At 38.2% G+C, this 27,201-nt stretch overlaps 1 protein-coding gene, 2 long non-coding RNA genes and 1 other non-coding gene across 4 annotated transcripts; 1 reads left to right on the plus strand and 3 right to left on the minus strand.

The window, feature by feature from the left end:
• The first annotated feature begins 1,398 nt into the window (after positions 1–1,398).
• Positions 1,399–24,714, plus strand: AGGF1 (angiogenic factor with G-patch and FHA domains 1). The gene is made up of 14 exons (XM_056513707.1): positions 1,399–1,665; positions 2,690–2,786; positions 3,255–3,460; positions 4,150–4,296; positions 6,501–6,689; positions 14,950–15,298; positions 16,738–16,849; positions 18,088–18,139; positions 19,731–19,832; positions 20,187–20,352; positions 20,597–20,679; positions 21,708–21,835; positions 22,726–22,825; positions 23,617–24,714. Exons 1-14 carry the CDS (start codon positions 1,483–1,485, stop codon positions 23,815–23,817), a joined length of 2,115 nt encoding a protein of 704 aa, XP_056369682.1. The 5' UTR covers positions 1,399–1,482; the 3' UTR covers positions 23,818–24,714.
• On the minus strand, positions 12,682–19,720 carry LOC130264993 (uncharacterized). The gene is made up of 3 exons (XR_008842541.1): positions 19,040–19,720; positions 17,704–17,768; positions 12,682–13,378 (listed from the first exon to the last, which is right to left on the minus strand). It is a non-coding gene; the product is annotated as an uncharacterized LOC130264993 (long non-coding RNA).
• Positions 23,962–27,062, minus strand: LOC130264992 (uncharacterized). The gene is made up of 2 exons (XR_008842540.1): positions 26,667–27,062; positions 23,962–25,678 (listed from the first exon to the last, which is right to left on the minus strand). It is a non-coding gene; the product is annotated as an uncharacterized LOC130264992 (long non-coding RNA).
• On the minus strand, positions 25,905–26,033 carry LOC130265660 (small nucleolar RNA SNORA47). The gene has a single exon (XR_008842655.1). It is a non-coding gene; the product is annotated as a small nucleolar RNA SNORA47 (small nucleolar RNA).
• Positions 27,063–27,201: the final 139 nt, after the last annotated feature.

Below are 27,201 nucleotides of genomic sequence, written 5' to 3' on the forward strand. Positions count from 1 at the left end.
TGTAGCCCACCTTATAGAGATCAGGCATCTGATTCTGGTGGTTTCCAGTCAGAACAGTACTTAATGAATGCTGCATGACTGCATGTCTTTGCAGAGAACAGCAGCATTCTTGCTAAACTAGCACTGCCATGTACTGTGGTTTTCAAACTCAGGTGTCTTTGTACTATAGTTTTAGAAATGTAATATATTAAAAATATATGCATGTAAATGAAATTTTTACTTGAAGAAACCTGGTTAAACCTGAAGTGTAAAGGTGGTGCATCATTCAGGACATACCTGAAAGCAGATGCAGATGTCCATGGATGCAACACATTCACTATTGCCAGACCTACTACGATATACTTCTCGTTTCTGCAGCAAGATACAAAAGCAACAGAGTGTATCACACAGTTTATTAAAAACTGAGAAGCAATGTGATTGTTAGACAAAGCACACTTCAAATAAGAAGCCTGTAAAGTTAAGTTTGGAAAATTATGATACTGAGATTGGGCTCAGGGGGAAAGCCTAAGGACCTTCAGCAGCTGCTTCTAGAAATCTCAGGAACAGAAATTCATCCATGGCTTCAGCACTGCAGCTCTAGCACTGATTCTAAATGCTGTTTAAATGGCTCCAACTCAAACAACCTCCAGACACAGCAATTTCTAGCCAGCATATGGTGTGGTCTGCCACACTGTTGACTGAGAAGTCACAAGAAACTTCCCCTTCCCCACTCTAAAAGAAACAAACAAGCGAACACAAAAAAACCTCAAACAAAAATGTGCTCTATTTTTGAACGAAGTACACGCTAGAATTACTCTTCATTCTGTGACATGATGCAGGTGGAACCCTAAGGCTCAGCAACACCAAACTGTGCGCGGCACGACCCAAGCGCAGGTCATGGTGGAGGTCGGTACCAGACCTCGGGCACGTCCGGATCCGAGACAACCCCGCCTTCGGGGGGTGCTGCTCATCCTTCAGCTTCTCTCCGACGCTGCCGCCGTACCACGAGCAGTACCGCCCCAGCCCCGCCCCGCCCCGCCCGGTGCCGGCCCAGTCCCGCCCCGGTACCGGCCGAGCCCTGCCCGGTACCGGCCCTGCCCCGCCCGGTGCCGGCCCAGCCCCGCCCCGGTACCGGCCCTGCCCCGCCCGGTACCGGCCCAGCCCCGCCCGGTACCGGCCCCGCCCCGTCCGGTACCGGCCCTGCCCCGCCCGGTACCGGCCCAGCCCCGCCCGGTACCGGCCGCGCCGCTGCCGCAGCCCTTCGCCGCGCGCACGCGCACTGCCGCGCGCCGCTCCCGGCCGCTTCCGGCCGCTCCCGCTCCCTTTCCGGGCCGCGCGGGACGGCTCTCGGTGTGGCGGCGGCGCGCGCCCCGCGCCGCTTCCCGCCCTCGCACCCGGCGGGCGCCACGGCCATGGGCGGGGCCGGCGGGCGGGGCCGCGCGGGCGCTGCGGGACCGGCGGAGGGCGGGCGCTGAGCGGCGGCGCAGGGGCAGGCGGGCGGCCATGGCCTCCCCGCCGGGCGCCGAGAGCCGGGCGGACCCGGGCGAGCAGGAGGCGGCTGTGGCGGCGTTGCAGGCGGAGCTGGACGCGTGCCGCGCGCAGTTGGAGCGGGCCCGGCGGCGGCTGCGGCGCACGCAGCGCCTGTACCGGCGGGAGCGGGAGGGCGGCGAGGCGCTCAGGAGGCAGGTAGGGCCCCCCGCCCCGGGTGCCGCGGCCTCCGGGCCGGGCCGCACCGACCCCGCCGCCCGGGTGCCGCTTGGCCCGAGCTCCGCTTGTCCCCTCCGCCCGACGTGCCCGTCCCGCACGGTGCCTCGGCCCGCCGAGCTGTGCTGGCCTGCGGGCGGCCAGAGCCGGTTTGAGGTCTCGAGTCAGAGCTTGGTGGTGAGAGCGGCAACGCCTTCTCTACCACAGGGTGAGGTGTGCAGTCAAAATTACATACAGGCAGAGGGAAAGAAGCTTATTAAATGTAGTATGAGGTAAATGAAGGGTGGCTGAACTTCTCTGTGAACGCTTATGGCAAAAGAGGGAAGTTTTGGGAAGCCGTCATCGCGGTGTACGGCTCCCTTGTGAGGGGAGGCAGACCGGCAGCACTGGTCCCGCTGGCAGAGCCCGAGGGAAGGGCCTGAAGTTGTGTCAGAGGCGTTTTAGATTGGATATCAGAAAGAGGTTCTTCACACGGGACGCTTGGGCAATGGAAGAGGTTCCACAGAGAAGTGGTCACAGCATCAGGCTTGACAGAGCCCAAGGAGCAGTTGTTTGAACAATGCTCTCGGGCACATGGTGTAATTGTTGGGAATGTCCTGCAGGGCCGAGAGTTGGACTCGATGATCCTGGTGGGTTCCTTCTAGTTCAGAACATTCCGTGATTTGTAAACGCCACAGTGTTCACTGCAGAGCAGTGATCATTACTTGAAATCTAGGTTTACAGGGTGGACATTCAGGAATAACTTCGTTAAGTTTATTTGCTCCTTTGTGAACAGAAATTAGGCGTTTCTTTATGCCAACCATTCAAGTACAAAATTCTCTCCTGCCAAACAAAATCACTTAAAACACTTGTGGTGCCATTATGTTTTGTCTGAATTATGGAATTATGGAATAAGGAAATATGGAATTAGGCTCTTTTCTGAGATCTCTTTTCTGAGATCTCTTTTCTGAGATGGCAGACTACTAAAATGCAGTATTGTATTTTTAACATGCAATTTTTCTTTCAGATAGAAGAACTCACTAAAGAAATCCATAATAGAAAGGAGAAAGACACGTCTAGTGTAGAAGTACAGACAGAGGACAGTGCTGCATGGTCACAAGCAGGTAGAGAGGGTGGTGACTATTTAAATGGGGATACAAAATAGTATCTTAGTTTGAAAATGTTGTAATATAGAGTACATTTCAAGTCTGTATCCTTTGCTGAATTAAATTCAGAAACCTGACATTATCTTTGAGACCATTTCCTATTTATTCACGGCATTAATTCAGGATAATATGTAGCACAGACTAGAAGAATTAATGCCATTGTAATTTGTTGGGTAGTAATCTCATGTTGCAAACATACATGCTTTACTAATTTTTGAAGTATATTAAAACAAGGCATAATTTGTTCAGTAGGATTAGAATAAATTCAAAGTAGAGGTACTACCCAATATTTGATTTTCATTAGACTGCTTACTTGAATAAATTTGCAGTATAAGATTCAGCATCCTTAAACTGCATTACTAAAACACTGCCTTGCTAATTTATCCAACTTCAACTTTTCTTTCTCTTCTCGCTCTCCCCCTGCAGATTATTACTACTATGAAAATTATTACAATCACACTGATACTCAAGATTGTGCATCTGAACTACCAGTGCAGCACAGTCATGGGACTGAAGGCACTGAGCATAATTCCACAGAGGAATTGGAGACAGGTGTTAATACTCCACAAGAGAAGGATAGCACCACAGCTGTTGATGGTGGAGAAGAGGAAAATTTCGTCCAGAATTCACAGGTTTTTGGACTATCTGGAGTTCTACCAGTTTTGAAATCAGTACTTTGTTAATATTCTATCTAAAAGATGTGCTTGCAGTCCTGGCAGCTTTATACAGAACAATTTTTTGTGATGGTCTCGTGTTGATAATATCCATGTACTTCAAAACTAGTTCTTTTTGCAGTGCTCCAACTGGAGCATGCTCTTAGATTTGTCTTGGAGCTTGAGAGTTTTTGTAAAAAGACATATATCCTACATAGCCTGGAAGCAGGATCTTTTTTTATCTGCACAGTGTGTACAATATGTCCATGCTGATTTTTTTCTTCCATTAACATAAGCAAGCACGATATAAGGAAAAGAATATTGGTGGTGGGATTTATTTGTTTATTTTGTGGTGGCTTGGTTTACTTTCCTGCTCTTCAGTCTTCTCTCGGGTCACTCACTTAACTGAGTTTGTGCCTTAGCATCTAGCAACTGAAATGGAACAGAGGGCAGAAATCTGGCTTAGGAGTGCTCTGAAAGATGTTTTCTGTGTGTATTTTTGATGTGAGTCACTTTTGAGTAAAGCTGGGGAAGAGCAAAAGACACAGGCTGAAGTCTTGGTCCTGTTGAAATCAGCGGGAGTTTACCAGTAAACTACAGTCAGATTTTTGCCTTCTGAAACAGTCCAAGTTCATAGAGCACTTACCTTTCTTATTTTCTGTTATCAGGAGACAGAAGAAACTTCACTAACGGAAGGCTCTTTGGCAGAGAGTTTGAGAGCTGCTGCAGAGGCTGCTGTTTCACAAACTGGATTTATTTATGATGAAAATACAGGATTGTATTATGACCATAGCACTGGATTCTACTACAATTCAGTAAGGATCATGTCCAAAATCCTTGGAATACTTTGTCTGTCACAAAAGTTTTGTTAGTAAAAGTTGATACGAGCAAAGAACTATGATCTATGCTGATCTTAGGTTTTTAAAAACAGGCTACTGAAGATGAATATTGTCAAAAGTTTATTAATCACTTTTTTAATTATTTCAGTCAAATTAAAAATAGCAGGCTAAGATACAAATTTAGATTTTAATTCTGTTATTTTTGATGTCTCCTAGATAACTTACTTGGGACTGTACAGATTTTATTCTTTAAAGCTGATCTGTAACTCTTTCAAACCTAAAAGCTTGAGCTTAAAGATGTCTTGTTTAGAAAAAGACATTTTTAAAGTAAGTCAATTGCTTCTCCACAGTGAAAAGAGTGCTGGGAGAAAATACACAAAATGTTTGTGCTTTTACTTGAGTACTTTCTACAGGAAAGAAAACACTGCTTTTAGAAGTGTTAGAAGAAGATTAGATGATGGTTCAGAATTTCTTAATGTTACTTTTTGCTGTACATTTTTATATAGCTTTTGCAAAGGTTTTCTTTTTTTTCCTGTGAGGTGTTTGTATACGTGTACAGATCTGTGGATAGATATGTGTACACTGTACTGCACTGAGAACAGAGATTTTGTTTGCAGTGTTATATTCAACTCAACTGTAAGAAATGCATGAGGTACACAACTGTTTGTTTTCAGGATGCTTCCGGACTTAATTTTTAAGGTCTTGAAGGATACCATTGCTTTTGACATAGTTTGTGGATTTAGTTATACATAAATGTTTGAGGCTCTAGATTACAGTTTATGAATGTTCTGAATTACAGGAAATATTCTTGCATTGTGTTTACTGGCAGAGTTGTGATAATGGGGCCGGGGGCTGCGCAGGAGCCTCTCTGAGAGAAGGCCAAGGGCTGCCTGGACATGGCTGGTTCCACTGCATGGCACAGCGCAGGCATTAGAGAAGCTGATAGTGCCTCTCTGAAACCAGTGTAGGAAGGGGCATAACTCTGCACAGTGGAGTCTGTATGGGGGGTGATGAGTGTGAAAAATGCCCCCCTCTTAACACCAGGGGCAAAGAGGAGGAAACAGGAGGAGGTCCTTCGAGCCCCAGAGCAGACAGTTTCCTGCAGTGCATAGAGCAGATCACGCTGAAGCTACTGATACTACAGTCTGTGGAGGATCTCACACAGAAGCAGCTCCTTAGGATGCCTTTTTTGGCTACCTAAAAACAGGCCAGGCAAAATTAAGGGAATAAAATGCAGTTACATTTATTGAAGGACCTTCAGGTACATTTAGGGCAGACAAAGCCCCCCCTTCTTCCCCCCCTGGAGCTATACCCAAAATGAACGACGGGTAATGGGTTTTCATATTTTTGTATGTTTGATCCATTTGCATTTTGGGAGTTAATATTACAATTACAGCTTCAGGTAATGAAGTCATTTACCCCAAGTTTGGTCTCCCCCTCAACTTGCTTTTGTGTGCATTTCTCAGGTCCTGAGATGGTAAGATGTTCTTGATTCCCAGGCCTAGAGAGGAGTTATTTTGTCTGACCAAAATGGTAAAGCAGTAGCTAACACTCTATTTGGAGTTTAGAGTTATACACTAAAGAATTGCAGGGTTACAAATACATGAAAAATATAAAAGCTGAATTCCTAAGGCATCACTCAGGGGACTGGCCTGTGGACAGCCCATGCCAGAACTCCCACCATGTCTCTCTGGTAGGAGCTGGGACCCGTGGAGGACCCATGCTTGAAGCAGTTCTTGAAGATCCTGTGGTGGGCAGGGGAGAAGTAGCAGCAGAGAGGAAATTTCCATGAGCTGATCTCAGCTCCGCTACTCCTTATTTCCCTGTACCATTTGTGTGGGGGAAGACAGGGGGAGGAGCTGGGAATTAAGTGGTACAGTTGAGCTTGTGAAAAAAGTAGACTGGGAGAGATGTTTTTAATTTGATCCTTATTGTTCAGCTGTATTTTAGCTATTTCCAAGTCAAATCTGGCATGCTCATTATAGTGACCTCTGTGTCTTGACCCGTGAGCTTTTCATCTTACTTTTTTCCCAGTCTTGTTGAGGAGAATTGACAGAGTGGTTGGGTGGGCATCAGTTCTTTCATTTTATCAAAATTCAAATGTGATTATTAATCAGATGCTTCTTTGAACAATATATTTATTGAAGTGATAATAGCGTTTTTCTTCATTTCCTGTAAAGGAGAACCAACTGTATTATGACCCAGCAACTGGGATTTATTACTACTGTGATGTGGAAAGCGGCCGATACCAGTTTCATTCACGAGTGGATCTGCAGTCTTACCAGGCCTCTGGTACTAAGCACACCAAGGATAAAAAGGGGAAAAAGAAGAGAAAAGAACCGGAGTGGATTGCTGCAGATGAGTATAAGGTAACTTCAGAACTGACAGAAAATGCAAAATCTGTTGAGTTTTTGTCCATGATGCGACTTGTAGGCTGTGGGACTTGGTTTTATGCAGAGAATGTATGCTTATTTTTTGAACTATTTAAATATACTTAAACTATACGCAGCAGGTTGCTAACATGTAGTTAGTTTTCCAATAACTTCCCCGTTGAGTGATTAAGGATTAAATTTTTATCTTGGATCCCCACACTTTTTCAGTATTTTTTTATTATTACCCAACTGTAAAGGTGTTTAAAACTGAGTGTCAGTGAAGTTTTTTGAATGGCAGGCACACTAGAATGAATTCAGTGTTGTGTGGGCTGGATTTACATCAGAAATTCAGTGTTTGTGGCAATGTCTTAGGTTGTGATTTGGCATTGGTATTTGGTGTTGCTTTTTTGTTTGGTTGGGTTTTTCAGATTTACATTATGAATAAAAAAAAATGTAAATTTTGAAAATACACTCATACACAATCTTTTCTCTGTGACTTCATTCCAGAGCTTAGTCTCTTGGCATTTTACTGTATCTCTGCTATATTTGGTATTGGTGATTTTGACGTTTTGTTTCTTTGCATATTATGGTCTCCTATTGATACTTGGTCACTGTATTTTCATTGCTATTAGTGTATGGATAAGCTGTTCATCTTAATAAATGCCTATTATAATTAATTTTCTGAGTGCTAAGAAAGCATACCATGTGGTGTGCTGCCTTGAAAAGCATCACTCACTCCTAAATGCCAAGAAGTACTAACACAGCTATTAAACCTCAGGCAGTGTTTCCATTATGAACACTCTTACTGATGTTGAGGTCTGTTTTGCCAGTTTGTTCTGTTATTTTAAGATAAAATTGAATATATTGATTTCTCTAGTTTGAGTTCTCCTTGGTTTGCATTCTTTAGAGCTTTAACCATGACATAGTTTCATTATGTAGACCTCAGACATGCAGGTTGGTTGAAATTTGAAGCAATTACCTTTCTGTCCAGATACCTGTACATCATAGTCACATAACAACATCAATTCAGAGTTGAAAAATCTAATCAGGAGTGAAAAGCTTGAAAATGGAAACTATTTACATAAAGAAAAAGTGTAATTAAGTTAAATGGATAGTGGTTGTTGACTGATTACACATTTTATAAATAAATTGTGGCTAATGCTGTAATTTCTACTCTTTGAGGAAACGTCACATGAGCCCTTCCATTCGGAAAGCTTGGTCTGGGTACTTAGCAACACTAAGCATAATGATTCTTTATATTTAAGAGAGTTAATGCTGTGCAAGTGGACTTTTTCCAGCACCCAGGTTCTGGGCCTGCTCTGTGCAAATGCTGAATTAGCATTCTGCCACTCTCAAAAGGCATTGGTCAATACAGAACTTTATCCATCATGTGTCAGGAAAGAATCGTGAAAAGCTTGTAGGTCTTTATCATAAACTGATTAATAAGTCTCTTAAATTTAGTTCTGTGATGAACTGTTACCTGAACCAACAAGAGTGTTTATAAGAGTTCTAAGGCATGTGTAGCTCTGACATACCAAATAATGTTGACTACTTTTTAGAATCCCATCACAGACAGCTTCTGTAATCTCATTATACTAGAAATAGAGGTTTGTCTTTAGCTTACTTTTATTTAAATAGTCTTGTTAGCAGATCTTTTCTGTGAGACTTCCACAGTCACAAGGTAGAAGGTAAACATCCATTTTTTTCTTCTGTGTTTTATCAATGGCGAACTGAGTACTTTGCTTTGTTTGTAAATTAATTTGTTTGACCAACAAGGTAACAAGGGAAAACATTTTAAGTATACTGCAGTACACAGATTTTTTCTTCTGTTAACAGGGAGTGAAGGTCTATGTCAAAGAAGTAATCACGGTCTTTTTTACTTTTTTAAACAAAAACAGGGAGAATACAGAGTGAAACATAAAACACTCTCCATTTTAAACTTCAGAAATAAAATAATGCCTTTTTGTCTGTGCACTTCTTTGTAAATGGACTATTCGCTTTAAAGGAAAAAAGTACCTTACTGACATAGTTTACATAGCTGGGTTATATATTGATGATTCCATGTTACATTAATATAAAATATTAATGTTTTCTAGAATAAAAGATGGTATCTTTCTGTTAAAGAAATGGAAGATTAGTTTATAAGCTTATAAAGTTTATAAGCACAGTCAGGTGCGTAGATGTGTGGTATTATATGGCAGTATAATTGTCCAGTTTAGTCTTGTATTGGCAAAGGCACTAATTAGTTTATGGTGGAATAAAACTAAAAACATCTGGTTTTAAATAGGACTACAGTTGAAGTATTGTCTATTGACAATACTTTTCTCCAAACTTACTGCCCAGCCTTCTCCCTTTTCTTTCCCTGAATGCAGTTGAAATTATTAAAGCTATGACAGTGCTTCTGAAGACCAGTACCCCATTACTGCTTTTTCCAGCCAATTATTAAATCATACTGCTAGCCTGAAAAATGCTCCCAACATTGCCACATTTCTTGACCAAAGTAGGTTTTACTTGCCTTTCTTACACCATAGATGATACAGGTAGAAGGGTTGGATTTAATCCCTGGGCTGTGGACCACTAGTTTTAAGAAAGCAGGGTGTCCTTCTGGAGCATGTCATTCACCCCCTGAACTTCATAATTCTTGGGTGAAGCTGAGGTAGTTTATAAGAATATCCATGTAAAGCAGGGGAAGACAGCAGTATTTACAGTCATAACATTTTTTTTTCTCTCTTTTATTCCTTGTTAAAGGAATAAATGCAAACAAATATTTATAGATATGTATTATTACTTAAAAATTGTCAAATACAAGAAATAAGGAAATTTAGCAGCTATGTGTGTAGATTATCAAGCATGTATTTCTAGGTAGACAGTATTAATAACCAATGATTTTACCAAAATTGCATGTGATTTTTGAATGACTTAATTTAAACCAAAGTTACTATATTTTTTATTTAAAAAACTATTGTAACTGGAACAATCCATTAACTTTCTGTTTCTGGTCACAGGAGGGTTTTTTGTTGTAGTTTAGTTTCTAGCTATTGTGAGGAAGTTCATGTACTCAGCTATCTCACATACAGTATTTATTAGTATGTAGGAAATTAGGATACTTAACACTACAGAAATGGGAAATGAGTTGTCCACAAATATTGTAACATTCTTAAAGAAAACCCAATATAATTCTGAGAATTCAAAGGATAAAATTAATATATTAAAATATTACTGCATTTTCAACAAGCTGAATAGCTAAATACTAAGAAATAATAAGAAAATACTCATAAATGTCAGCTAAAATGAATGTACTTCTTATTGTAAAAAACAGCGGAGGGGAAGTAAGCATGTGCTTACTGTCATCTGGGGACTGTTCCTAATTTAAGACATCCTTTCTTTTCAGTCACAAAACTGAAACTATATTTTTCTTTTGACTTGTGAAGGTATGCTGTCTCTACTTGCCTGCTTTAAATTGATAATCAGGATTTTCTTTTTGGTAGGATGAAGTATTAGTCTCCGTGCAGGTCATATAAAAGGATTGGTAGAATACCTTGAAACTTTCAGACATATAGTTTCATTCTGGTATCTTTTTGTAGGGGTAGGTCAGAAAAAAGATGGGACAAGAAACAGGGTATTTTCTTCCTTACAAGAAAAACCTTTAAATAAGTAAATTTGTAAAAGTTTAAAAATAAAAAAAAGGTGACATAAGTGCAAATAGGATCCTTGGTCCAATATCAAGATCCAGGGCTTCTATACAGTTTGGATAATAGATTGTGTGCAGTAGTGATCCTGCAGTTCTACTTGCTGCATTGGGGCCATTAGAAATACATAGAGAAATTTAGAAGGAAGGTCTGACACATGCCTTTTTTTCCTTAATTGTTCTTAAATTTATTTTTTTTTTTCTTTTCCAACAACCACCTAGTAAATTTTATTTCAGTGTGGTACTCAAAATTAACTTCTACCATATTCTTTTCCATTATAGATGCATCATAGCTACTTCTGTAGGAGAGACAAGGTGGTTTTAGTAGTGTTTCCCATAGAATTCTTGAAGCAGTGAATTTTACTTTTTTTATCACATTTAGTTTACTTTTTGCTGATATTCATCCCATCTTTAGGTACGTCAGTTGACAGAAACCATGGCTAATGTGAAGATTTCTTCTTTTGGATTGGCAGCTTCTGGTAAAGGTAGAGTTGAGACAACAAGCACACATTAGTCCATGGATGTTTGCCTTTAACCTTGATATTTTTATTAAAGGAAAAAGAGTATCTAGTAATACACGTTTAGATACATTTTTCCCTAAAGGAATTAATTTTTTAAAGCTGTTTAGTCGGAATCTGTTCACCTGCAAAGTAGCTTTGAAGTAGATTTTAAATACTGTGTAAGTAACATCTGGAGAAAACTTTGATGGCATTCTAGAATATTTGGAAAGAGAAGTATTTAGCATTCCTGTATAACATAAAGGGTCTGGACTGAAGAAACTGCTCATTCTTCAGGTAAGGTTATTTAGTTCAGAGCTGTCCACCAATGAAGAAAATGGCTCCTATATGCTGTAGGAAGAGTTTTTTTTCCTGGCATTTAATTAGATTTTCTGCTCTGAAAAATTGCGTATTGTGTAGGGTGGATGAGAGTAACTGAAGTACTTGTGGAATGCTTTTAGCACATGAAAGCTTAGTCATTTGAGTGAAAGAGCTGTTTTTACATGTTTAAAAATACTTCTTTAGTAAAATACTGAATTTCAGGTTAATATTTCAAATTGAGAGAGTCAATGCTAGAGGTGTGTTACTCAGTCCTGTAGAAGAGTGCTGAGAACCCATGATTCTGTTAAATCACCTACTGAACTTCTAGCAAATCAAAAAACAGGATACAAGATTTGAGAAAAGTTGTATTTGTCTATATTTGTATGCTTTGTATAAAATAAATTTAGGAAAAACATAACTTAAACAGTGCAGTTCTTAGAATTGGGCTAATTATGCTCACAATAATAAGTTCTCATTTATGGGCATGCTGAAGAATTGCATGAACATGGATGATGATCAGCCATAGTACAGAAAAATTAAAGTTTTGAAAGACAAAATGTCTTGCTCTGTAGCAGTAAAGCAAAAAGTATAGTTAAATGCTTAAAATATTTTGAGTTTTCTATTAAAAACAGTTAAATGACAATTATATATTTTCTAGGTAGGACAGTCTGCATTTCAAAAGGTCATTGTAATAAGTAGTTTGTTGCATATTCTTTACGAAGTAAAACCATTAGTTCTACTCAATAAGCATGATTTGTTATTCTTAAAAGATCAGTCTTCATAGGATACAGAAATACCCTGATTTCAAAGTACTTTTGGCTGACTTTGTCAGGGATTCAGAAATGTGAACCAATTCACCTTTGTAGTTAAAAAACAGTTTATTATCGATCAGATTGATCACACCTCTCAGCTTCAGCTTAGTGAGAAAAACCCAGAGATCGTGTGGTAATACCAGTAGATAGAAAGTTTTTCAAACTTGGATCACATTGAGGGAATCCATGTCTAACTCATGACTGTTGGTGTCAGTCTAGATGTATTGGGCAAAACAACAATGAAAATATGTATGTGCCTAATATCCTGGTGTAAAAAACAGTTATAATGAGCATCTATTCGCATACTTTGTGTCTTGTGGCATGAGTTTGGGATGAAGAGTTAGTCATTGAGAAATTAAGTGCACTACTAATTCACTGCTTCCCTGCCTGGGCAGGCAGGTGTTCAGCCATCCCCAGGAAAGCAGGGCTCCAGCACAAGTAATGGTGACAAAGGCCAAACTCAACATCCCTCCTGCTTCTTTGTCCCTCCCCCAGCATTCATTGGTAAGCATGATCTCATATGGTATGGGATACCCTGTGGCCAGTTGGGATCAGCAGTGCAGGTTGTGTCTTGCTTCCAACTCCTTTTGCACTCCCACTCTTCTTGCTGGTAGAGTGGTGCACAAAGCAGAAGAGGCCTTTGCTTGTGTAAGCACTGCTCAGCAATAAATAAAAAAAAAATTCTCTGTATTATCAGCCATGTCTTCAACACAAATCCAAACCACAGCCTTACACTAGGCACTGTGTATAAAATTAGCTTTACCCCAGCTAAAACCAGTAAATAGTCATAGATAATGGAAAAGGATTCTGCACCACAAGGTTGTTTCAAATGCTTTTCAAATGTAAAAAAAAATGCTTAATGTTTATATACTTTGTTCCAGATGTGCATTTTAGATGTGTGAAATCATGAAGTGCTCAAAATTTCAGTTTTAAAATCCTTTATTTCATACAGAGTTTCCTAAAAATGAAGACTTCATTTTTATCAGTACTTAACTATTCCGTTTATTTGCTTTCTTAACAGTTGAATGTTGCAATTTTGAAAAAATACAGAAACTGCTGAGAAAAGGCTTAATGGTCATATTGGCAAAATCATAGAATGAATGTATGTGTGGAATCCTGTGGTCTGTTTATGAGAGTGTTTTTAAAAAGTCCTGTTTTCAACACAGGACCAAGAGTGTACTCTTTAGTAGCCAGACTTTGAAACAGCACCTTTTTACTTTCTAGTTTAAAATACCTGAAATTATGCCAAAAATCATGGAATATCACAGGATTCACTGTGGAGAAGGAGTTGACTGGTTGGAGGTTCAGTGCATCACAGTCATGTCTTGGTTCGCCTTGCTTGTGATTTGAGCAGATGGTGTAGTTTCTCTGTTTTCAGATTAGATTAGATTAGAATATCCTGAGCTACTTTGTTTACCCTATTATAGAAGCAATACATTTTAGAGTGCAGAACACCAATCTAATACCCATACCAAACATAAATTTAGACAAAGACAAATACACTGAAAAATAAAACTCTCAAAGGAAAAAATCAGATTTTCCAAAAATATTTCTAATGGAATTAATGTGTTTGACATGTCTAAACTGTGTTGGCTTATTTGTGGCAGGATTACTACATTTGTTATTTAAAATAAAAAACATTACACAGTGACCTTGCTATCCTGTTCCTTTCTATTCAAAGACTCAGGGGATTCAGGGAGAAGGGCTAGTGCATTATAAAGAAACCTTGAATAAGTTGATAGTCTTTCAGTTAAAGCAGGAAAACCTTTTTAAAAAAGCACTGATTTTACCTGAGAGCATCCTGTCTTACTGAAGGTGTTTCACACTATCCTATCCAACAGCTGAGGAGAATTCTTGTGTTTGTCACAGTTTGTGCCACTGATGTATTTTTACAGTTCTGAAAGTGCTTTAATTTCCAATATGTTAACCTTTGCATTAACACACCAAAAAAAGTCAAGGATGTATTTTTTACCTGTTGCGTTGCAATATTTGATACAATTCAAGGCAATTGAGTGCATTTACTCTCAACTCAAAATGGCATGTAATTTAATCTGAGATTTTATTTATCTTTTAAAGCTACTTCTTTTCTTTTTTCTCTATTTCCTCTTTTTTTTTCCTTTTTTTAACGGTAGTTATCAAGCTACTAGATTGAGAATTATATTTTCAGGGTACTCTGGCAAAATTAATATGAAATTTCAGATTTCTCAGTTAAAAATTATTTTTTTTTTTCATTTCTGATGATGAAATAAGTAGAAGCAGAAGAACCTGTCTGATGATCCAATCTGTCTTATATTCAGTAGAGAAACTGAGACATTTTTTGCAGTAGAAAATGGATTTTTAGTAGAACTATTTCAAGTAGCATAGGTTAAGCTTTTATGCTCTATCTGCTAGCTTGATTAAAGGCTCTGTTAAAGATGTGGTTTTGAAAGGAGAAAGACCAGGTTTATAGTTAAAGCATGAGAGGGCATTCCAGATATTCTGGGCTCTGGTAATAAAGAAGAAGACAAAAACAGGAGGAAGATACAATGAAGATCAATTAAAGACCTTCTAAGCAAGTCACAAGAATTGAATAAGAAAGGGACAGAATTGAGTGTCCTAAAAGCAGAATAGGAAAATATTTGAAGTGATATTGTACAAGCTGAAAATGAGGACAAGATTCTAAGTTTCTAAACATTTCTAAAGTATGAGAAAATAGTGACATGTAGAAGAGGAGTAAATGAAGTTTAGAAGAGGAGGGCAGTCTCAGTTTTCCAAATAGGAGTGGTCTCAGTCACACCTAATGGGATGTGGCTAACTGCATGTGTAGAACTTTCTGAAAATTAAACTATTTCTTCATATTTCTAAAAGTAATTCTTCCTAAGTGAAGAATTTACTTCCAAGGTATTCTTTAGAAAAACTCAAATCTGTAAAGTCTGTAACATTATATAACTCCCCTCCAGGATTTGGACACAGAAGAGCAGAAATCATCTAACAGTCTGAACTGCTTTTCCACCACTGAGCAAGTAAGTTCTACTGAAGAAGATGAGTCTCCAAATGTAAGAAAGAAGACTAAAATGGACACAAAACCACAGAACAGTCTAACAGCCAAAGAATCCATTTCTACAGATGGTATAAATGCACATTCGCATAAAAGTACACCAGATGCTGCAGCATATACAGAAGGCAGAACAGCAGACACAGACAGTGAACCAGAAGAAGGTGAAATTACAGACTCTGAGTGTGAAACCTACAGTGAGGAGGAATTAACAAGCGAAGAAACTGGTGATTCAGAATACTCAGAAAATGAAGGTGAATTATTGTGGATTATATATGGTATTACTGTTTTTTTCCAGGAGCCTGTTAAAAAAAAAACAGTTTGTGTAATTTTTAAAAATATATAAAAGCATTGACTTGAGATACTTTGACAAAGTGCTTTATGTTGCCAGCATTTCTTTCCCTCTATTCACTTGCACAAAAGTAAGTAGGAGTGTTTTTATAAAAGCTGTTACTGAATATAACATCTGTGCTTGTGTAGAAACCTCAAGGATTGCAAAAATTTGGTTTGATTGGGATAATGAAAGGAGAAAAGAAACTCTGCTGCCAAAATAGGGGCTCTAGATCAGTAATTCCCACTAATACTGTGTATTGACTCTCTTAAATCAATATACAGTATTCTTGATACTCTTTGTAAACCATCATGTACAATTGAATGCAAAATGGATCTACAGTGGTGAAAAGCAACATGGAATGGTCACTACTAGTTGAAATCCTATTTTTTGTATATTCCAGTGGCAATTTGTAAGAAATGGAAATAGACAGGAAACCTGTATACAGTTTTACATCAAAGTGTTCTGCTAGGTCCTTAAAAAACAAAATCTGTGATAAGCTTGGTGCAGCCAGTCAGAACTATATATGTGCAAAGGATATTCTAAATCACAGAATGAAATTACAGCCTATAGCAAACTTTGCCTGTGCCCTGCTCATTATTGTCAGTTTCTTTCTTACATTTTCATTAATTAACTAGTGAGATTCTAGGTGATTATTGCTAACGAAAATGTGCTTGCTACCATCAGGCTTTCAGACTAAATAGTCTTTTCTTAATTTTGCAGTAATGCTGAAGTAATAAAAACTGGAGACAGTTTCCCTTCCTGTAGTACATTTTAAGATAGTGTCTTCTCATCTATGTTTGCTCCTAGCTGAGGTCATTGGAGATTGTTTCTACAAATGTACAGCCAAGTATAGAGTTCATACAGCTGTCAGAATATAGTATCTTAATAGATAATCAGGCAAAACATATGCATCTGTAGGTTCTATTGTTTTTCTTATCCATGTTGATGAATAACATTCCTAAGAGAAAAAAACAGTAAAAATACATTTGACATAGAAATTGTCAGATATAAAGTTTGATATGTGGTAGGTCTGTGATGTGGTGAACAAAAAGGTGCTGCTTTTCATAAAGTAAAATTAGTTTCTAATCTGTTACAATTAGTGATCCATAAATTTATAAAATACTAGTAAATTTTTGTGACTGTATATATGTTTTAGTGCTGTAACTAAAGAGTTGTTAACATGTAAACCAGAATTATGAAAACATTTGTATACTTTGTGTGCAGTCAGGCTTTGAAACAATAATCTCATCAAAGTTTTCTCTCAGATGTTGTTACACATTTCTTTTTATGAAAGTTTCATATTATTCAGCCAGGTAATGGTAGTAATGGTGGTGGTGGTTTTTTTCTATACAATTACAGATGAAGAAAAGATCTGGCCTCCTTGTATCAGAGTAATTGTAATAAGATCACCAGTTCTACAGACTGGATCACTTTATATTATCACTGCTGTGAAGCCTGCTACAATCGGAAGGTAAAACTGTACAAAATTTTATATATATATATCTCTATATCTGCAACTACGTCTCTTTGAAAGCTGTGGAAAGAACTTAGGATTGCTTGTCTCCCTAGCCTGCAGCAGTTGTAAGGTACTCTGAGTTTGATTAGTCCAGAGTAAGAAATTCAAGTCAGGTCACATAACAACATGTTGTCATGATAGTGTAGCAGCATACACAGTTAATGCAGCTCAGCAGATCTGAAAATTTGTTAGTGATAACTTGATGTTATGACTGAGCCCTAGTGACAGCATAGCTCCAAGCCCTTCTTTGAAAACTTTGTTTCCTCAAAAGTAAGTAAATTTTGTCCCAGGCCACTGAAGTGCTTTTTTTTTTTTTAAGCAATGGAAGAATGCCCTTCAGAAATTCAGGATCTCTAGGAAGCATATCCTAGACTTTATCAAATATTCAAATTTCAGTAGGGTTTGTTCATTTGCTTTACATAATAAATTGGTTTGTGCTAGAGTATATACATTCTTACAGTTGTAAATCTGGTTTGTTCATTGTGGATGATGAATTTATTGATAATGTAAAGCTTTCTTCCATGGTTATTGAAAACATCACCCTGGAAAAGCTGTTGCTATCTACTGCTGATAGACGTGTTTTGATTTGCTTTTAAAGATTGATTGCATGTATGTGAAGATCAACAGACAATTATACTTTGAATTTGCATATAGGTCTTTTACAAGCTGCCTAGCTTCTTAATGCCTTAGTGTAAGAATCTAATACAAATCTATTCTTCCTACTTCATTGTTTTGATAACAAAAAACGCCAAAACCAAACCAAACCAAAACCCATCCTGTACAGATTAGTCTTTCTTTACTTGTATTACCTGCATAATGCGACCAGGAATTTAACTTCACAATCAAAGACTGATGCCAAGATGCACTGAAGAACCTGAAGGGTGCAGAGTTCAGACTGTTACTTAAAGGCATTGTATGACAGTTCAGGTAGAAATATCAGATTTATAGATAAGACTTTGTTGTTACCATTTGATCATATATTAATCATCTGCTTTGTATAATTTATACAAATGACAGAAGGGACCTGAAGCGTCTTTACCTTGTGTATACAGGAACACAAGGTTTTGTATCTGTAAAAGTTCATAATAGCTTAGAAGTATGATATTACACTTCAACTAAAATATACCTTTCATAAGCCACTTATAAAACCTTTTCCTGCTTTGTTGTGAATATGTGTCAACTTGCCTTTCCAGAGAAAAAGATGTTGGACACACACTTCAGATTCCTGAAGTTGGAGTCAGTAAGGTAACTCTTGTTTATGTCTGCTGAAAGGTAGATCAGAAGACATAAATGTATGAATGAAACTTTAGATTTTATGGCTTTAAATTTGGAACATTGTATTAATTTTTTGAAAGAATTATCAGAATGAGGTATGGGTTTAGCCAGAGTAAAAAAAAAAAGAGAAAACTGTAGATTGACAAAGTTCTGTCATCCAAACAAAAAGTTTGTTAAATGAATCTGTAAATAGAATATCACATGAAACACACTTTACTATGTCTATTTTAAATGATAGTTCTCATTAATTAGACGCTGTATTTCATACTGAGTAATTTCCAGAGTAAATATTTCCCTGCTGTTAATAACTTTTTCAGACATGTGTTTGAAACTGGGCAAATAAAGAAGCCAAAAGGCTTTTCTGTAATGTTTTCTAATGTTACCGTTTTAGTACTTGTACAGGAACTGACAGTTTATATAAGAAGTTACTTCAGTTTTCAGATAAGGAGTCAAAGATGAAAAGATAAATTACATATCTGCAGAAATAAAAAATTATGTACTAGTGTGTTTTCCTCACTATTCTTACCTTTTAGCTGTGGTCAGCCTTGGTGCTTGCTTTTCTTGAGTGGAAAGTGAGATTTAAAAAATGCTACACCCTGCAAATTTAGCCTCTTTAGAAGAAGTTTTAGTTCTATTCACTAAAGCAGAAGTAGAAAATACCTATTCAAACTAGTTAGTCTCCATCATTATGGGAGTGTTCCATGTAGTAAGAAATGCTACCCAATCTTAAATTTTATTTATTTTTTTTAATTTTTATTTTTTAACTGAAAGCAGCAACCACAATTGCTCTAAATTGTCAGATTTTAAACAGTCACTTCTCTAGACTTACTGCTTTTACTGGAAGTTCGAGTAAGTTGGAGAAGTTGTTACCTTGGTTTGTCCAGTCGCCTTTTTTGGAGGTAGTGCATATCTTGATGAATTTGGCCAGGAGCTATGCTTTTTCTGGTCTGTGTGGGCTTGGGAGCAATACCTATACAGAACAAGACAACCAAAAAAACCCCAAAACCTCATTAGTCTCAATATCAGAAAGGAGATAAAAGAAACAGCCAAAGATTGGTACTGATTGTGTCCTCAGAGCAGGAGAAGGTAAATTATGTGTAAGTTATAAAAGCGTGGCATTTAGGGAGTTATTTCAGATTTGAAAGACCAAGTAAATGGAAGCAGAATGAGATTTTTTTAAATGCGAGTGCTATAAAATACTTTAAAGGCATAAAGCCTGTTATTTAGAAGAACAGTTAAGAAGGCTGTATTACTGAATCTTGCAGTTCTTTAAGTAAAGCATACTTGCCACATTAGAAGAATATAGTTGTCCTGTACTGAATCAGCTTATGAACAAAATAGTTACATTATTAACTGTATTCATTAGCTCATGCTGTTGTGGCCCATTCATTTACATTTCACAAGAATGAAATAAGATGTGCAAAACTTTACTAACTTAAAGTACAAGAGCCACTCATTTTAAAGGTCTCAAAATATATTCTTAAATCTTACCTTAAAATAACATTGAAATTGTTAAGTATTAACTTAACAAGAACATTTAACTTAGGCTTCTATTTGTCAGTTTCATGCAGAAGTATATTTTGACCACGATTTGCAAAATTATGTTCTTGTGGATCAAGGCAGTCAGAATGGAACAGTCGTTAATGGAAATCAGATTCTCCAGGTGAGTACCTATTGTTTTAGTGCTCTGTACATTGCAGAAAAACTAATCTTGTGATCATTTAAAATATTTTATGGCAAATCACTTAAAATGCCATTGTATGTCTTCTTTCATACGTTAATGCCTGCCTTGGCTCCCTTCTGATTTTAGGGCCACTTGGAGTACTTAATGTTTGGTTACACTAGGAAAAGTCCACTATGGCTGCAGTTGCTAGAGTGAAATACCCACTGTAGTTAAACAGTTGCCCACATTTGTGAGACCAGACTGAACAACTAAGTTGTAAGCAGTGTGCATGAAATAGAGTTCCTGTCCTTCATGAGTAGTTAACTTGGCTGCCAAAACTTTCTTTTGCTGTAGCCTAAAACAAAGTGTGATCCCTACATCCTGGAGCATGGAGATGAGGTGAAGATTGGTGAAACTGTGCTTTCTTTTCACATTCACCCCGGCAGTGATACTTGTGATGGATGTGAACCAGGACAAGTTAGAGCACATCTTCGCCTGGACAAGAAAAAAGAGTCTTCTGGTAAGTCATATTATCACAGGATACATTTTTATTATGGCTGTTTACTTTATAAACATAGTAATTAGTTCAATTTTCATACTATTCTCTTGTCAACTGGGAATGACTGTACATAATGATGTATTTTCTTCTTGGTATATGCGTCTATGTATAATAATACCAGAATAAAAATTCTCTCATTTGTCTTAAAATTCAAAACATTCCTACATTAGTAATTACAAATTCAATCATGCGTTCTTCCTTTTAGTTTGTCCAGCACTTAGCAAAGAAGAGAGAGAGTTAGTCAGAAGAAAAGCATTAAAACAAATACGGGTAAAATACGGTTTACAGGTGAGTTTACTGTAGAAGTTGATTAAGTTTTTGTAATCTTATGGCTCTTACCTTTTTTTTTTTTTTTTTTTTTTTTTAATACTTTGTGATTCCTATTTTAAACCATATATTTAGTTGAATAAGGGAAGTTTTCAAATGCCCTTAAACTTAGCCTAGTTTGTCTTTTGTACCCTAAATTATTATTGTTTACAAACCTCTGCAAAGAAAGATGATGGTAAGAGGGCATGAAAGTTCCACTGAATATTAGAAAGAAGATCCTTTCAAAGTGTACAAAATTCCTCTTTTGAGGTTAAGATTTTGCAATACACTTCTATTTTATTTCTGTAGATAAAGTTTTCACTGAATTGCAGTTCTGTCTTTCATTTGGAAAGGAAATATTAATAATGAGGAACTGAAAAAATTATAGAAGTAAATGGAAAATTTTTCAGGTTTTTAAGTCCATAGAAGAATACCAATATTTACATACAGGTAGTATAATATATATGTACTCAAATTACTTCTGTTGTAGGGATAATTTTAACTGTGCAGTTGCTTCCAGCATTTGTGCTAGTATTCATATAGAAAACAGAATGCATAATTTCTCTCAAATTCTTCCAAAATAATACTGATACAGAATCTGTAAACATACTTAATTCTGTTATTTTTTTTCTGAAAAAAGCAGTTGCTGAGAAACAGGCTGAATGTTTATGTAAAAAGCCAGTGGCATGTCCACATGCTTTTCTGCTTAATATGGAGAGATTGACTCTTCATACCAAGAGAAGATTCAAGAGAATCTGTTATTTTATTTACAGCTTTTAAGAAATTACTGAAATTGGCAATGTTACGTGATGATGGCAATAATGTGGTTTACAAGGTATGCCTGTAAGCTGAGAAAATACTAAGTGAGGACTGGAGGTTTTGTTACAAGATTTAGAATTAATAAAAAAGGCTGAAGCTGCCATACTTTTGGAGGGAAAATGGGAAGTTAACAAAAAAAGAATTTAAACCCCACTCTCTTTGTCTTGATGCAATTTAATCTGCTTGAAAAGAACACAGAATATGAAGACAACAAGGCAGTGAATAACCCAAAGTACAAAGACAGAGCAGGAAAACGCAGAGAGACTGTTGGAAGTGAAGGAACTTTCCAGAGAGATGATAATTCAGCTTCTGTTCATATGTAAGTTGAAAGTATCCCCCATATCCTTCTCTTGTGAATATTAAAAAAAAAAGATGATAAAATAAGTATCACTTTGTTACTAGCATGCAGTTTGTTAGATTACAGATCACCTGTATATATTGTGTTCGGAGAGATAGAAAGTTTTAAGATTTTCACACTTCCCATTTCACACGCTTTTATTTATTAATTCCTCATCTTTCATATAAAAATATATGTAAGATGAGTTAACAGTGGTGCTAAGAACACTTACATCATTTCCTTACCAACTCAAAGATGTAAAGAACTCCCCAGCTGCACTACTGACATCTTCAATAGTGCTGTTTTTCAAATGGCTTAATTTTTATTTTTCCTACTCAGTCTCAGTAATAGTACACATGCAGATTTTTCACCTGCAGTTTCTCACTGTCAGTATAGGACACTTATAGGACACATACTTACTTACCTCTCCAATGGCACTTGAAAGTTCCTTCCAAAGTTGTTACTTTGCCTCTGTAGCTGTAATTAGAGTTTTTTTAAAAAGTATGGACTTGTAGGTGCTTGTAAATTAATAAAAGCAATTGTGAAATAATGAAATAGGGGCAGTAAGATGATTTGGCAGCGATGCTGCCTTTTCTGTACTGTAATCCTTGCCTTCCTACCCATGATGTATCTTTTAACTCCTGACACAATAGTTCAGAAGTTCAGGAGTCCAAAAGCTGATATTGACTAGAGACTTGGTAACCAAAGATATTCTTTGAGGAACTTGAGAAAGGTAGCAAGGATTTTCTGGATAGCTCTTGATGGACTCATCCCTGGTTTATATACATAGGCACATTTTTGTTGTTCAGTATTTGAAAGCATACTCTTCATTTTTACTCTTGCTTATCAATTATCCTAAACTTTTTTCAAAGTGAAATCAGCAACAGCAACAAAGGACATAAAATGTTGGAGAAGATGGGATGGAAGAAGGGGGAAGGTCTGGGAAAGGATGGTGGTGGCATGAAGGATCCGGTAGGTCTTTCTGGTTTTCACTTGAAACAAAAATAATAGAAATGTGTTTATAGTGAAAAATATCTAACTGTATGCCACTATTCACTTGAAACTTACCAAAAACCTGGCTAGGAAGGAATAATCTCAGTAGGACTAATCTCTTTTTTTTTTTTTTTTTACTAATGAGGTATTTTTAAATTTTTAAGTAGTGTCCCTACACTCTGTTCATTGGGAAACTAAGCAAAGGAGGACAGACAGCTTCTAGTCACTGAATTAGTAATCTCATATTTGAATACAAAGTCTGGAGGTAAATTGAAATAATTTAGGTGATGTGAATTGAAGATTGGTTTAGCGTGGAATTCTTTCTCAGAGGCTGATGAGAAAAAATCAAAGCCAGATGATGGGCATTAAGAAAAGCTAGCAGAAGTCACTGTAGCCAACAAGTTGTGGGCCTCTGTGGCAGCCACATTAGCCCCATTTTTGTCACCAGAGATGTGCTGTCTTTTGGCAGTAGTGCGGCTCAGAGCCACGCCATGCCCTGTGTTGCCAGACTAGCCAGCACAGGGATCACATGCTGCTCACTCAGTGAGGTGTATTTCACAGTAATGTTAGTTGCATTATTCATAGTTCCAGAGGTGATTATGTGACACATCATTTTCATGGCATTGTTTGTGTATGATACCAGTGTTTCAGAACACAAAAGTGCTTGAGGAGAGGGGATGGAATGTGATTTAGGAAAACAGAATTTATATCATTTAGAATACCTAAGTTGCAATTACAACAGTATTTCATGTATTCATTCATGTATTCAGATTCAACTGGAGTTGCATCAGAAGCATGCCGGTTTAGGCACTAGGAGACCAACCTCAATTGAAGATGTTCAGCTTGTCCAGAGCAAGAATAAAAAGAACTGGGATAAAGCAAGAGAGAGGTTTGCAGAAAACTTCCAAGACCCTAAATCACAAAGGGATACACCTAAGAGTACACCTTGGGTTAGAGGGACTGTAGACTGAAGTATCTAGTCCAACAGTAAGGTAATTCCTGAGTGTAAATCATTAGGAGAGAATTTATTTTTATTCTTTTTGCTTTTGCTAAAGCAGGAGTTTGGTTATATGTAAAATGCCAGTTGTGGAAAAACTTATTCAAGATTAACTCTGTTATGTTAATTGGTATTCTGTAGTCTTCATGCTTTTGTACACATTTTTAATAAGATATGAATGGAGTTCAGAGGGATATTCAAATTTAAGTACTTGAAAATTATTTTCATCACAAGCAGGAATCTTCCATTGAAGATTTTACACTTCACAGAAAATTACGCAAAACATCTGTTACACCCAAATACGATACCTTTAACATTTGAATAGCAGTTTAAAATCAAGATGAAAAAATAAATCCCCCAGGTCTCTAGTAAAAAAGTACCATGTTGCTGTTGCTTCATGTTTGCCATGAAGTGCTCCACAAGAGGCACACTACTCTTAAATCCATACAGTTCCGTGCTAGCTACATGTCTCAACATACATTTGGCAGAGGAAAAGGGGGAAAAGGCTTGTTTTCAAATGATTCATCATTACTGTTCAAAAGTACCATACTCCATGAAATAAAATACCAGCATTTGTGAAGGAAACAATGTTCAGAGACAGCTTGTAGCAAAATTTTCTTCTGTGAAGAACTTGTTTTGAGATTTGTTTAGTAAATCTGTATTATGCCTTTAAAAGAGGAGGTATGTTTAGAAAACTGCTGTCTGTTTGTATTTATTAACTTCTTTTTTTGATACATCCATTGCTGGCAATGGAATTTATGCCAGAAAAAGAACAAACAACTGATTTTTGATGGGGAAGATTTCCAAACTGAAGCTGAAAGATTGGTATTTATTGAATGTTCCTAAACACAATAAATCATTGTCAATTTAAGCAGTGTGCTTCTTCATGCTATCTTGTCCATATGTTGGATAGGAGTGCTCTCTAAAATGAGTAAAACTTAATTCCACTTTGTTCAAGTTGAAGTTCTGATACTTGTCCAAGGAAATGTGGTACTAATACCAGATCATGCAGGCAACTGTGAAGCACTGTGGAGTAAAACCAGAACACGTTACCATACATTTGTCTTAATCTAGACACATACAGTGTGGAGCAAAAGGTCCTGTCATTTCAGTCATGAAAAGTGCCCAAGTTTACAACCTGAAGCACACCTTACTTCTGTAGTCAGAGGTGAAGATACAATTACAAGCACTCAATGCGTGGAGCACGGTAACTAACGTGAGGTCACAGCTCACCTTTGTAAGCAGTTAGTGTTCTACTGATTTAGTGATAGAAATCTATTATTGCTGTTGCAATAATACACAAGTATTGCTGTATTATGTACTTAGCTGTTGCATTCCTTTTTATTGGCAACTTCACATTTTCAGAGGCTTTTTCTAGCTGTGAAAAAATTTTACTCTCTAAGTTCTGTTCTCTACTTGTTAAGTTTTAGCTTACCATTTATCTAAAAAGCTCTTTCTGCTAGCAGGAGAAAAAAGCCCCTCTAAAAGAATGCTAAAATAATGTTTATGCCTTTTTTTCTTTTTACTTCTGTAGTCTTCAGAGTAAATCAAACTATAAATCTTAATTTGATATGAATAGGAACTGTAACTTTCCCTGTCTCCAGTTACTCAAGTGTAACAATTCTAAGAACAGTGAATCAATGAGTTTGCATTTCATAAAGTTTTCGAAGTAAGACATCATTTGCCTTCTGTGAGAGGCATGGTCTCGTGCAGTCAAAACTGACTGCTTTCTCTGCAAGTACTGCAGCTTCCTCTTTCAGCAGTTCCATATAAAGGCTGAAGCTTAGTCTTGGTTCAGTGTCGGTGCAACAAATCCTATTCTCTCTTGATGCTGCCTAGGGAAGTGGAAAAAGCGGTACCATTAATACACAGATTATTAACAAAACAACTGGAAGTAAGTTTGAGTAATCCTCATCAAGCAGTTGTGTGCCTTTATTGAGTAGGAAGACTTGTATTAAGCTAAATATTATTTTTCATCCTTTACCTTAGTAAACTCTGTTACAAAGTTTTAAGTACAAATTTGTGAGGTGAAAACCACCAATGGAGTGCAAGCCTTATGTGCAAATGCAGTACTGCTTTCCCTCATGTCAGAAGGGGAACATGAGTTGCTTTTGCACTATTATAATTTTGGAGGCCATAACCAGTAAGATACAGCATAAAATTTAACTGTCTTACCTTCTCAGTCCTCCAACCATCCTGTTGCCTTTCCCAGCTTATGATACTTAGAGTTGCTCTTTTATACAGCCAAAGTCAAATTTTTGTAGTTTGCTTTAATGTATGTACAATACTAAAGTTCTTAAGGACAAAATTAATCAGTTTGTATAAACAAACTGTAGTCCTCACAGTGAATTTTGCGAACTTAGCAAACATATTTCTGAAATTTATATTAAAAAATAGTAGGTACATTCTTACTTTAAGAGCTGAACAATCCAGCTGGCACATAAAAACAGGGAGTGCAATCAGTGTTGTGTAAAAGGCCCTGAACTATCTGCATATGAACTGCTTTTACAAAACCCTACCACTGGATGAAAGTGGAGTTTGTTCCAGCAAAGCTGCTGCAGCTGGTTGTGTGAAGTGAAAGACTGAGTTTTTCTGCCAGTGGATAACAAATTCATGGCAGCAGGAAGAGAGGTCAAAACCAGCATTTGGTTACCAACAAGACCTACCGAAAGGTACATTCCAATGTATTTTTTTCTGCTGATCTTTTTCCAAGTACTGTGACCTTGAAGTGGGATATTTTTCCTCAGAAAGTTTCTGATTTCTAAACGGGTTTCATCTGCACCTCATTTTAATCCAGCACTGCCTCTCTGTTGATGAACGTACCTGCGTACTTGTTTACGATAGCACTGATCCTTGTTCAGCCCTTCAGCGCACCAGGGCACTATCCGCTTTCGTCCGTCGGCGCCCAAATGTCCCGGTGCCATTTCAGCGCTGCAAACAGAACACACGCTGCAGCTCCTCGTTTAACGGGGTAAGGGAAGGAACGGGGTCCCGGCCGGGCTGCCTGAGCTGTGCCAGGGAGGCCGCGCAGCGAGCCGGGCCCGGCACCGCCTGCGGCCGCGAGCCTCCGCCCCGCCGCCATCTTGTCTGGCCTCAGGGCGGGGGGAAGAGCGGCGTGGGACCCGCCCCGCCCGGCACGGCCCGGGCCGGCACCGCCCCGGCAGCCCGGCCAGGGGCACGGCCCGGGCCGGCACCGCCCCGGCAGCCCGGCCAGGGGCACGGCCTCGGCCGGCACCGCCCCGGCAGCCCGGCCGGGGGCACGGCCCGGGCCGGCACCGCCCCGGCAGCCCGGCCGGGGGCACGGCCTCGACCGGCACCGCCCCGGCAGCCCGGCCGGGGGCACGGTCTCGACCGGCAT

This window comes from Oenanthe melanoleuca, chromosome Z (assembly GCF_029582105.1).
Source record: "Oenanthe melanoleuca isolate GR-GAL-2019-014 chromosome Z, OMel1.0, whole genome shotgun sequence".
NCBI classification, from domain to species: Eukaryota; Metazoa; Chordata; class Aves; order Passeriformes; family Muscicapidae; genus Oenanthe; species Oenanthe melanoleuca.

Coding starts and splice junctions, on each gene's coding strand:
- AGGF1 (XM_056513707.1), top strand. CDS start 1,483: ATGGCCTCCCCGCCGGGCGCCGAGAGCCGGGCGGACCCGGGCGAGCAG. Junction 6,690..14,949: donor TTGCTGCAGATGAGTATAAG/GTAACTTCAGAA, acceptor ACTCCCCTCCAG/GATTTGGACACAGAAGAGCA. Junction 19,833..20,186: donor ATGGAAATCAGATTCTCCAG/GTGAGTACCTAT, acceptor CTTTTGCTGTAG/CCTAAAACAAAGTGTGATCC.